We start from the raw sequence: 12,700 nt of genomic DNA, 5'->3' as shown, positions 1-12,700 counted from the left end.
CCAGCAATCCCACCCTCCTTAGTCATGTCCATGGGTCGTGCATATAAGTTCTTTGGCTTCACCCTTTCCTATATTATTCTTAATTAATATCCCCCTGTCTATTTTGTACCAACCGATTATGCTTCTTAATCCCTGCACCATTTCCCCATTTCTCCCCCTCCCCCCTCCCAGCTGATAACCCTCCAAATGATCCCCATACCTATGATTCTGTTCCTATTCTGGTTTGCTTAGTTGGATTTTGTTTTTATTTTTTAGATTCAGCTGTTGATAGTTTGTTGTCATTTTGGTGTTCTTAGTGTTCATAGTTTTGATCTTCTTTTTCTTAAGTAACTCTCTTTGACATTTCATATAATAATGGCTTGGTGATGATAAACTCCTTTAGCTTCACCTTGTCTGGAGAGCACATCATCTGCCCTTCCATTCCAAATGATAGCCTTGCTGGATAGAGTAGTCCTGGTTGCAGGTTGCCTTTCATCACATTGAATACTTCTTGCCAGTCCCTTTCTGCCTGCAAAGTGTCCTCTGAGAAATCAGCTGATAGTCCTATAGGCACCCCCCTGTAGGCAACTCTCTGCTTCTCCCTTGCTGCCCCCAGGACTCTCTTTATCATTCACCTTTGGCATCTCAATCATGATGTGTCCTGGAGTGGTCCCCTCTGGGTCCAGCTCACCCAGGACCCTCCGTGCTTCCCGGACCAGTATGTCCATCTCCTTCAGAAAATTTGGGGAGTTTTTCTCCTTTTTTTCAATTCTTGCTTCCTCATTCTGCACTGGTTGACTGTTTTTTTCTTCCTTATGTTCCAAATCATTGATTTGAACCCGTTTCCTTCCCTTCACCATTGGTTTTGTGTGGATTTTCCTTTGTTTCACTTACATAGCCTTCCCTTCTTCTCTTATGCATTTGCGATACTCAAAGCATATCTGTCAAACCTGTGAGCATCTTTATCACCAGTGTTTTGAATTCTGCATGTTAGGTTGGCTATCTCCTCAATTGTTAGGTTGGCTATCTCCTCGTCACTAGTTCTCCCACTGGAACCTTGATCCGTTCCCCCTTTTGAGCCATACTTCTCTGTCTCCTCATTCTGACGGGCTCTTGTGTTTGTTTGCCTCCGTGTCCCACGCAGAGCTGTCTCTCCTGTTACATTGTAAGGGGCAGAGCCTTAGGGATTGGTCAGTACAGGGCGATTTTCACCACGTTGTGGCGCTGTATGTGTGGGAGGGGTCCGAGAGGGAACAATGCCACCTGTCCAGCACAAGCCCCCTTTCCAGGCACCAATCGCACTTCCACACCAGACTGGCACCCCTCTAGCTGCTGCCCTGGCCGTCCTTCCCAGAGTGGGTGAGTCTGTGGACGTTCTAGGACCATGGGGGCCCTTTAAACAAGCAGACTCTGCTGAGAGACTGGCAGTTTCTGCCTCCACCCCAACCCCCACTGGTCTGCACACTCAGAAGCAATGAGCCTCGATTTTCCCCATGCTGGGACCGTGAGCTGCTAGGTCTGGTGAGGAACTGAGAACGCTCCCCAGGTGTCCCTCCTGGCTATAATTTGTGACTGTGCTTTCTACTGGCCTGCCGCTGCCTCCGCTGCTGCTGCCACCACACCACATCCTCTCTGCCCTGGCTCTGCCCCTCCTACCTGTCTGGAGGAGTATTTCTTCTTTATATCTTTATTTGCTGGACTTCCATGCAGTTTGATTTTCTGGGACTTCTGGTTTTTTCTAGTTTTGAGGTAGTTGTATTCCTTCTTAGTTGTGGAGGGAGATACAGAGTATCTGTCTATGCCTCCATCTTGGCCGGAAGTCTACACTTTTTTGTTAAGTAAAACTGTTAGAATAAAACGCAGTCCTCTTTCCATTTCAACCCCATTAAGATAGTGCTTTGTTTTGAGGGTTAAAAATTTTGTGTTCAATCAGTATTAGATGCCATGACAAGTGCTCGTCACATGTGCACTCACACCCAGGAAACTGTCGTTGCAGAACCTTGGTAAAGCACCCCTCCGCCTTGCTAAGGCACTCCAGCTGGAAGCGGGTGCGGAGCCAGGTTGTTGGATTTGGCAGTTGCCTGATGGGCTTGATCCTCAGGTTCAGTGTTCCCTAGCTTGTGAATTGCTTGTTAAATCTTTACTCGGATTAATCCGTGTATTTCGGTTCTTAATCCTTTGCTTACCTGTTTTTATTTTATGAGCCTTAATATGGACACAAATAGTTGTAAGAGCATATGTATGTGTTGCTAAATTGAAAAGAACGATGTTATGACTGAATTTATAATAAAAGCATTAAGTAAATATTACTGAGACTGAGACAGCCTGGATGGGGCTAAATATTCTCAATCCTCTCAGCAAAACCTAAGACTGCTGGAAAGAAACATCCACCTAAACATTTCACCTTGGCTGTGGAGAGAGAAAAACGACTTAAGAGATTGGGTATGGGGTGGTTTAATTATTTTTAAATTTTGAGAGAATCCTATGTATTACATTTATAAATTTGAAAGCGTTAATGAAGTGGATGATGAGCAAAGGAAATCTCATCAAAAGGAAGGAGCATCTGAAAAGAGCAATAACCATAGAAGTAATTTGTAAAGATTTAACCTTAAAGAGGCACCGGAGGTCTTGCAGAGGGCTCTGCTAGCCTGATGCTCCGAGGAAACTTTCCTATTTCATGGGCATTCCTTCTCCTCCCACCCCTAGAAGTGTCAATTACCTTGCTACTCCCTTCTCTTCCCTTTGGTGCACTGACCTGGGGTGCAGAATGCCCTACACGTTTTTCCCATGTGAAGAGCTTACAGTCCCTCATTTACTGCACTTAGTTAAGGAAGCCTGGTCTTGGGGAGGGGAACCACTTCTAGCCCTCGGCTGGGTATCCTAAATTTAAAGTTTTTAAAAGGCCCCCTTTCCCCAATAACATGAAATTATTTTCAGCCAGTCTCAATACTCAGTATCCTAGGATGTGCCATTAACTTGATGGACACGTTCCATAAATTAAATGAGCCAAACAGTAGCTCCAAGTTTTTGATTAAAATGGATTTGAAGTACATGTAAACTATCTTTTTGTCAAAAGATAGTGTATCAGCAAAGGTGTAATGAAATAAGCACTATTTAGATGTCCTCAACCATTTTGATGTTCTGGATTAAACAAGATTACTAAGTAAAATAATTACAAGCATAAATATCATTTGATAAGCCGTAGTAAAGCCTTTTTTTAGAAACTCCCAGAGATTGAGAATTTAAAAAAAAATTTTAACTAATTTTTAAAAAAAGAAATAGAGGGAGAAAGGGAGAGAAACATTGATCAGTTACCTCTCTTGTGTGCTCGGGACCAAACCTGCAACCAGGCAATGTGCCCTAACCAGGAATTGAACTGGCAACCTCTTGCTTTACAGGACGATGCCCAACCGATGAAGCCACACTGGTCAGGGGAGAAATTTCTTTAATACAACTAGGTTGCATCCTTTCTTGCAAGTCAGGTGATTTTCATTTGCTCTGAACAAAATTTTTTTTTTAATTACTGAGAGATTTTTGTGATTTGGAGCATATAACTTAGAAGTTCAAAGACTTGAGCAACATTGCTCTAACAAAACTGTGCATTCATATTTCTTATTTAGATGATCCAAGTTTCTCAGGGATGACAGCTATAAAACCCCCCCAAAAGTGGAATGAAACTGATGCTGAGTCCTATCACATTTTATCAGTAAATCATATATATACATCTACAGATATGTGCTAATGAAAAAAACATATATTTAGCTCATTTTAAGAAAAGCAATTCCATGAAAAGTTTATGTATAATTATTTATAAAATTTTATTAAACTCCTTTTATCAACTTAGCATTATTAATAATTTTAATGGTAATTCTTTCCAGAAGAAAAATTTTTTATACACTTGAGTGTTAGTTACAGAAAAGTTTATTAACTTTTTATTTACATATCTTTGGCTGAGATGTATAATAGGATGACCAATAAAAAAATATAAAACATATAGAAGTGGACTGGAAATTCAAATGCAAGGACTCCAAGAAGGAAAAATTTTCAAATATTAAATAACTTATTTATTTCTAAGATAAATGTTAGTGCTTATCAAATTATGAAATCATTTACATACTACTTGATACACTTAAAAGTGATGTAACAGTTTTATTTCAAAAAGTCAATAATTAGGCACTGGCCAGGTAGCTCAGTTAGTTAGAACATTGTCCTGATAGGTCACAGTTCCAGGTTCAATCTCTGATCAGGGCACACGCAAGAAGCAACCAATGAGTGCATGAATAAGTGTAACAAATTGATGTTTCTCTTTCTCTCTCACAAATCAATTAAGAAAAAAAAAATTAAAAACGTCAATATTTATAATGAGTCAGAAAATGTATTCTAGAGTTTGAAATTACGATGAAGAATTTTATATGTCAACTTTAAAAGCTGAAGTTTTTTAGGGGGTCATGTGAGCCAAAAATGTGAAGACCAGTGTTTTAGGCAGCCAGAGCTGGGGGTGGCAGTGGCTCTTACCCCGATCCTCAGAACAGGGTGATACACTGCTGCCATCTCATCCTCCACCCCCTGCTCAGTGAACCACCTATTCCCATTCACGCTCAATTTAAAATTATAGAAAGTCTGGGCTGGGAGGATCTTTAAGCCAGTCCTTCTTTCAATTTTACTGTGGCTGGCAGTTAGAGACATGAGCAGAGCAAGGACAATGGGCCAGGTGCAGGTCATCAGGGCAGAAAGTCTGGGATGCCTAGCAAGTGGCAGAACTGGGAAAACAAGGACCTCACCCCCAGGGTGACCTTTCCACCCCTAGCACATTGCTGGTCCTGCAGTTCAGACTCCCTGACCTTTCATATCATTGGTCATGTGGTTTGGACCCTCCCCTGACCTTTCCTCCTCTGACACGTTGCTAGTCATATGGGTTAGACCCCCTTAAAATAGGAGTAAACAAGAGGGCCCAGGCCAGGGTGGAGGATAGCCCTTAAGCATTGAGCCCCCAGGACATTGAGATCCTGACCTGCATCAAATACATCCAGACCTCAGTTGTGTTTCAGCTCCAGGACCAGAAAAATAGCAAAACCAGACGAGCAATAGCATGGCTTCCTCAGGACCAGCTGCACTGACCAACGACCCCTGCCCTGGCATAGACCAGTCAGTGCAGACGACGATGACCCTGAAAGCACACACCTAGACAGCTGATGACAGTTCTATGGACATCCTCCCCTGGGACCTTCCCTAATATCTCCACCCTTAAAAGCCCTTAGGACAGAGGACCCAGCGATGAGCCTGACCATCTGTGCCTCACCAACCCCAAGGTGCATTACCATTACCTTCCTCTCTCCTAAGCACCAAAGGCCCTTCTTTTGCCTCTGTATTTTGTTTCCTGAGCCTATTTCTTCTACGGCTCACTTCTACCTCTGTGAATTTCTTAACAAACTTTCTTTTATAGTTTGAACCGTGGCTCTGGATTCTTTCCTAGCCAGAACTCAAGTACTGAGGTTGATGAATTAAGGTGCGGTCTGACTCAGTTGGTCTAACACCCGGTGCCATTCTCACTGCCACCAAGATCCCTAGCTATATGAACGTGGCCAAGCTATTCACATCCCTAAGCTTCATTAATAATAGTTCAACACAACACACAGAATGTCACAAAATTCTACACTTATGACATAACTGGCAAATAAATGGTATGATCAGTGATCTCAACCTCACCCTACCCTTTTAGAGGGGAAGGGTGGCTGAGAGGCAGATGACGTGAAGCCCGCCACCCGCCTGCTGCAAGAATGCTGTCTAGTTTTCAGAAGCTGGTGATCTGAATTTTCATGTAAAACCTGCGGATTGCCTAAAAAACATTAAAAAAAATGCTTTTATACCTGCAAGATAGAAAAAGAAATGCAACTACCCGCTTCAATCAGCTCAAAGGGCTGTCAGTTTGTTGCAACATTTAGTAGACAGGAGAAGTATTTGGGAGAGGGAGTGCGCTGTACAGAGTTTCCTGTTGCGTTCTGAATTACAGAGAAGTGACTAGATTCTTATAGATACAGTTGAGTTTTAGTTTTGAGTAGCCCTTTGGTTTCTTGGAAGATTTTATCCTACAGTGTGCTGTCATCCTATACTGACAAGAAGAAAGCTAGTTTTACACTTTCTTTTCACTTATCATCTCAATGGCTAGTTTAAGGAGCTCAGCAATGTGAAGCAGGGAAGTCACTGTGCCTCCTTGTGGAAGCAGTCGCATCACAAAACAGATGTGGCCCTTGAAGAGAACAGAGAAAGGCATACCTACCTAATGGCAAACGTAAAACCAGAGATGTCTTCTCGGGAGTACCCATGTGCAAGACACTGCATGTTCAACATGTGAGCGTGTCACTCCTCCTGTCGGAGGATGTGGGGACTTGTGTGTGAGTGCTGTGGTCTCTGCGACAGCTGTGTGCAGAGAAGAAAGGACGTGATCCTGGCCCAGAACTCTCTGAAACATTCAGGGGGCTTGGGGATGGTTTCGGGGATGGAGGGCTTCTACACTGAGCCTCCTTTTGTACGTTTTGCTTGGTTTTATTTTATCATGCACATTTATTATCCTAAAAAAAAAGACACCCAAAACAAACAAGACAGCTACGTGAGTGCCATTGCTGTGGTATGCTCTGCCACCAGACCCCACACGTACAACCTGTAAAACACGTACTCGGAGCACTCTACCACGTTCTACAGCAACTCCCTTTAACCTCTGTTACCTCAAGTTTTTTTAGCTGGCGAGAGTGCTGCTCACAGTGGATCTCTACTGCTTCACCACTTTCTCTGAGAAAACTCTGTCCTCACTGCCGTGGAAGCAGATCAATGGAAAAAGAGGAATGAGCAGGCCAGGATGAAGGGTTGTGGGTGGAGGACTATCATCTCCTGTCCTGCTTTTCCTGTCCTACTGGATGGCTTCAAATGAATCTGGGTCACCTTTGGGGACTAGCCACACAGCTCATCCCAGATGCCATCTGAGATGTCCCCCACATTTCAGCCCTTAATAAGCCAAGTTCACAATTTTTGCCAGATCTGAATGGTATTTACTTAATATTTTCTATAAATTGTCTAATTAAAAACCCATGTGTACATGTTATGGCATTTTGCTTATAAAATTAGAGGAATCAAGACATCAAGGTGTTGTGACTAAGAGCATGGCCTCAAGAAGCAGGTGTTTTGGTTCCAGTACTGCTTCTGCCATTTCTAAGTAACTGGGTCATGTTACTTCTCTTCAATTCAGTTTCCCTCTTCATAAAACGGGGATAATAATGGTACCCATGACATGGGGCTGGGTATTTGGGCGGAGGTAAGGACATCTATCTCCCCTTTGTGGGTCCTAAGGCATTGTAACTTCCTACAGAGATACAGTGTGCATCTGGATGGGGGTGGGGGGAAAGGTCTCTGCCCAACTGCCCGCCAGGGTGCTATGGTACTGCCAACCTGACTACCTGGCCCAGGGGCTCACAGGTGGGACCCCCAAAGCTCCCTGGGCCAGCAGTGGTCCTGCAGTAGGTCATGGAGGGGTAGGAAGAAGCCCCAGGGCAGCCCTAGTGGGCCACGGAGGCTGAGAGCTTGTTCCAAGGAGGCAGTGGAAGGTGGGACCAAGGTCCCTCCCTCCCTACACAATCCTTTGTTCCACTGCACTTCACTTATAAAACATAGATTCAGAGATAGAATTAATGAAAATTTCAAGTGTGGGGTACTTCAGTGCCTGGCCCCGGGTGACCACACTAACCAAAGCCTGCTGTGATCACACACCATTACACAGTACTGTGAAGGTACAATAAATTAATGTAGGTAGAGATCTAAGACTTATAGCTGGTACAATATAAGTGTTGGCCATTATTCATAGCACCACCATAAATGAAAAACAAGTATTTTTCAAATCCAGAGTGGGGCAAAAGTAGGTTTACAGTGGTAAATATGCAAAAGTTTATTCTTGCATTAGTATCTATTAATTATTGTATTATTTTCCATATGAACAACTGTAAACCTACTTTTCCCCCACCCTGTATGCATTTGGGTGCTGGGCACTATTCCAGGCACTGGCACATTTTACTTATCAGTGAACAGCTAACATTTATTATTTCCTTACTATGTGCCATCTAAAAGTCCACCAGAAGACCCCCAGTCCTGACTCTCAGGACTGACTGCCAGTGGGTGGATGTACAAACACCCAGTGCCCTGTACAGAGGTGGCAAGTTTGTGGGAACCAGATGTCTGGACTGAACAGGCTCTCTCATGACCTTCTAGACCCACTTTTTATTGCCAGAATTTCAAAAGGAGTCAGATTCCAAAATGTACTCAATCTTTTTGAACCACTGACATTTTCACAATTCATTATTTCGGTGTCAATGGACTTCTACAGCAAATTCATCCGTGGACAAGACAAAATCAAGGGACCTCCGAGGAACACTAGGGCTTCTCAGGGGGACATTCCAGTCTTCCATCAGCTCTGCTCTGCTTGCAGCACTTTCCATGAAGAAAGGGCTCTCACTGCGCTATGCAATAGGTAGCCACTAGTCACCTGCAGGCTAGAAAACCACACATTCAGTGTTTCCATTCTTCTCACCAATGTGCTCAAACTCTTTCGGGACGACCAGGGCTGTAAAGGGCTGTAAGACATCACTGGATCAATCAAAAATATCCCCACTTACAGGCTGGGCGAAGTATGGGGCTGGGTCCATCACGCAGCGAGGCAGCTGTGGGTGGAGCCCTGGAGCTCAGGCTTCACCTAAGCCTACACCGCCTGCCTTCCACTATGGTGCCGCGAGTCCTCCCGGCCTGTAGAGGCGTTAGTACACCTGCACGGGCCAGCGGGGCTGGCACTGTGCGATTTACAATAGAGGACACTGCTGAATTCACTGAGGTATTTTCATGGAGGTAACCTAAGCTCAAACTCGTACATTTTCCTGAAGTTCACCAATGAAAATAAGGATGTTTTCTGGGGAACGCAAGTAGGAGTCGACCCCTCCCAAACCCACGTGCTCATCTGGGCGTGGCCACGCGGGGCGCAGAGAAGAGGGCGAGCCTGGTGAACACGCTGGCTTTTCACAACTCGTCTAACAGGGTTCTACCAGCCCGGCTCCCACAGCCAAGGGCCGCGGGTCCCGCAGGCAGCACCGCGGGACGCAAACGCCCGACCTACCTGCGCGCGCTGCGCCCTCCGGCCCCTCAGCGCCGCCCAGCCCAGTGGCTGCGCGCAGCGCGTTCCCACAGCTCGCCGACAGGTTGCCAGTGGCCCTGCGCGCCAGGGTGAGGATGGGCGCGGACCAGCCCTCCGCGGCCGCCCGCCGCCTGACCGCACTCTGCAGGTCCCCCGGGACCGGCAGCTGGCTCCGGTCTACGATCTCAAACTCTTCTCCCGGCTCCGGCTTCGGCCCTGGCCCCCGCCTCCGCCCCACTGCGTTGCTGTCCCCCCCATCGGCGGCCATCTTGGCCGCGTCACGTGGCCCTGGCGGCAGCGCCGGGCGAGCGGGGCTCCACCTTCCGGTGTGCCTCGCCTTGCCTTGCTCCCCACTCTCCCCTTCACCGCCTTCAGCTTAGGGCAGGTCCGGGAAGGTCCCAGGCGTAACCGAAGCGGCGCCCACGTTCCCGCTAGCTGGGAGGCGCGTTTCAGGGAGTCATCCTGGGCTTGCTCCCCTTTTCGGGCGTGTGTAGCCCATCCTTGGACATAACCCTGGGGCCTCAGTTCTGTTTGTGACACTAGTCCTTCCTTTTAATTTTCATTTCCTCTTTTACTTTTTGTAGTTAGTCGTTTTTCTGCAGCACGCTTCAGGACAAGCCTTAAAAAGGGCAGGAAAGTGTTAGCTGAGATCGCTAAGGAAAAACCCAGAGCCAGAAAAGTCCAATTAAGGGCTTTTATTAGAAGGGAGACACTGCGATCAGGTGGACTGAGTTAGAATGGGCTGCAGCGCCAAGGGAAGGGGTAGAGGGACTTTTAAGGGGGTGTGAGTCACCCTGCCGGTGGGTTCCAGATGTCCAGGGTGTAGGTGTTTGCGAAACAACAATGTCCTGATTAGGGATGGCTGCTAGGAGATTTATGGTCCTTGTTTCTGGGAAATACTCAAGGGAGAGGGGAAGGGGCAAAGCGGGTATAACCCTCTGTTTCAGCACTGGTGGTGGCTCAGGTCCTCCAAGTCCCAGTACATTCTAACATCCCAGGCTCTTTTCTATTTTATTTGGGAAAGGGGCTGCCAAATTTCTTATGTAACTACTTCAACGCTGGCAGACATAAGAGGCATCTTAGATCCTATCTAGGAGTTGAACCTGGACCTGTATGGGCTTATGATTCTGCAAGTAGAGAACAGGCCCGACTTGCTTTTTGAGCTGGGCTAATCTGGAAGATATAAACTTTATAAGCAGGTTAAATAGGCATGGGCCTAAGAAGGGCCATAACCATGTAACCAAGCAAAGCAGGGCTCGTTCATGTGGCGCCTTGGTGTATGACACATTCGTCGTCGGCAGCCGTCCGTCTCGAGAGACGATGGTGTAGCTTCTTAAGAGTCTATCTGCACCGCCGAGAATGGCTGTGCAGTCCGACTCAGGAGTGACACGGTATCTGTCTCCTCCCGTGTTGAATCAACATCTTGCGATGACGCTGGAGTGTCCTCTCCAGTGAAGCTGAAGCTACAGAGCCTGGGCAGGGTGATATGGAGGGTCTGCTGTTGCCCATGCAGCAGACCCCCCCTCTCTTCGCAGCTGAAGGGTCCAAGGGAAAGACGAAGTCAGTATGACACATTAGTGTTGAGAAAAACAGGTCTTTATTTACGATATTCCAACCTTGGGGGGGGGGGGGGCTGGGAACACTTCAGCTTGGAGCCCTGTTCTCCCCTGAGATCCAGCATTTCCCTTGCTCCGCAAAAGGCTACAAGCCAAAAACAAGCCCAATAGTTCCCCATTCCTTATCTGTCAGCTGTCTCCTTCAGGATCTAGATATGTCATCAGTCTCTGTATACTAGTCCAGAAAAGCATGTGCCCTGTTAACACTGGATCCCGGTGAAGACCAGGAAAAGCACAAGTCCTTAGTGTCCTCTCCATATGTCCTGAGTTCCAAGAGTCCAGATAGTCTAGATCTGCAAGGCAGAGTCCTTGGTGGTTTCAGAGTCAGCTGGAATGGGCACAATCAAAGCAGCAGCATGCCTGCTTTCCTGCTAGCCCAGGCCACATGGCCAGATCCTGACTATTCAAGAGAGATGACAGAATGAAGGGGATTTGGGCGCCTGCTATCCAAGCAGTGGGTGGACGGGAGTTGGAGCAGAGGTATGCTCTTACAGAACCCCAGCTTATGCTGTTCTGCAATAGCTGTGAGGTCTGATTGCCCACCAAGAAGCGTAACTCCCTATGAAACCGGAAAAGCTGGTGTTTCTGCTGACTGTCATCTACCAGACCCAATAAGCAGAGACAGGGATTGAATCTTTATGGGTGATTTATTCAGATGGTTGGTGATCAGAGAAGACAGGAGGTTTTACCCTAACAGATTGTCTTAAACTCCATTATAAATGGATCCTTTATATAAGAAGAAGAAAAATATAGGTAAGGGGTTTGGAATTCAGGGAAAAAGTTAATCAGATAAAAGCCGAAGCATTCTTTCATGTGTGTCCTGGATGATGATCTTTGTGTTCTGAGGGGGTCAGGGGGGTGGGTGGTCGTCTCATCTTGAAGTACAGATTTTTTTGTTGAGCACATATGTTAGCATTAGTAATACACTTAATTGTAGATCCACATAAGGGCACATTGTATTCAACAACGCACTATGATAAAGCACAAAACAGTTTTTAGCACATTTGACAAAAGGTGCACACTCTCCAGCTGGGGCTATATTACTGACTTTTAAGGAAAACATTTCCTTGTGTTTTAGAGTTACCACATTCCCAATTACAAATATTGGAGTAGGCTATTTTCTTATTGATTTGCTTAAATAAAGTATAATTTGGAAGGCTTTCCAGGGGAGTACAAACACCTATAAGACATGTAGTGAAAGTTTGTTCAAAGTAAGTTCCTCCTGCAAGACAAAATTTAGAGATACTTAGGACATTTTTGATAAATACACCCAAATATTTTCATCTCATTTGAAAGGAACAAGTTCTTTATAACATGGGGTTAAACAAAAAGTAATGAAAAGAAGATAAGTTATTGTTTTTGAAAGGTGACTTTCAGGTCTTCTTGAGACTCGGTGGTCCATTGTTCCTCTGGTGCTTTCTTTACTCTGGTGTGTTGAATCCAAGGCTTTATTTCTGCCAACTTTACCACGGTGTGCGTGGTAAGGAGTACATCCCAAGGTTCAGTCCATTTTTCTTCTAGTTGGCTCTCTGGAAATCCTGTCTTCCAGGTCTTAAGTAGCACCTTATCTCCAGGGTCAAAGAACTGTAGTGAACCTGTAGGGGAGAGAGCTCTGATACAAGCAAGGTCACTAATTACAGCTAAGGTCTGACTTAAATGTTGTACATTTTCATTACCTTCATTTCTTGATCTATACACATATCTCCCACCGCAATCATAGCCTGAAATGGTTGCCCATACACAATTTCATAAGGACTCTGAGAAGACGGTGGGTTTGTAGCCTAACAGACTGTCTTAAATTCCATTATAAATGGGCCCTTTTTATATGGGGAAGGAAAGTATAGGTAAGGGGTTTGGAATTCAGAGAAAAAGTTAATCAGATAAAAGCTGCAGCATTCTTTCATCTGTGTCCTGGGAGGTGGTCCTTGTGTCCTGGATG

The 12,700-nt window shown here is 45.6% G+C and overlaps 1 protein-coding gene across 5 annotated transcripts in view; it reads right to left on the bottom strand.

Annotated features, from left to right (window-relative positions):
- RUFY1 (RUN and FYVE domain containing 1) overlaps positions 1 to 9,433 on the bottom strand; it is a 62,100-nt gene extending 52,667 nt beyond the window's left edge. For 4 of the 5 annotated variants that reach the window (XM_090290427.1, XM_090290429.1, XM_090290428.1 and 1 more), the window contains exon 1: positions 9,128 to 9,433. In XM_090290427.1, coding sequence (XP_090146553.1) covers positions 9,128 to 9,413 — 286 coding nt within the window. In that variant the 5' untranslated portion in view covers positions 9,414 to 9,433. Of the gene's footprint in view, positions 1 to 8,636; positions 8,657 to 9,127 lie in introns of those variants that run through there. The other variant, XM_090290431.1, reaches the window with a different exon arrangement.
- Between the last annotated feature and the right edge of the window lie 3,267 nt (positions 9,434 to 12,700).

This window comes from Furipterus horrens, unplaced genomic scaffold, assembly GCF_987537825.1.
Source record: "Furipterus horrens unplaced genomic scaffold, mFurHor1.1.pri manual_scaffold_10, whole genome shotgun sequence".
Taxonomy (NCBI): domain Eukaryota; kingdom Metazoa; phylum Chordata; class Mammalia; order Chiroptera; family Furipteridae; genus Furipterus; species Furipterus horrens.
The sequence above is the reverse complement of the archived record's forward strand: the minus strand, read 5'-3'. Positions and strand labels throughout refer to the sequence as shown.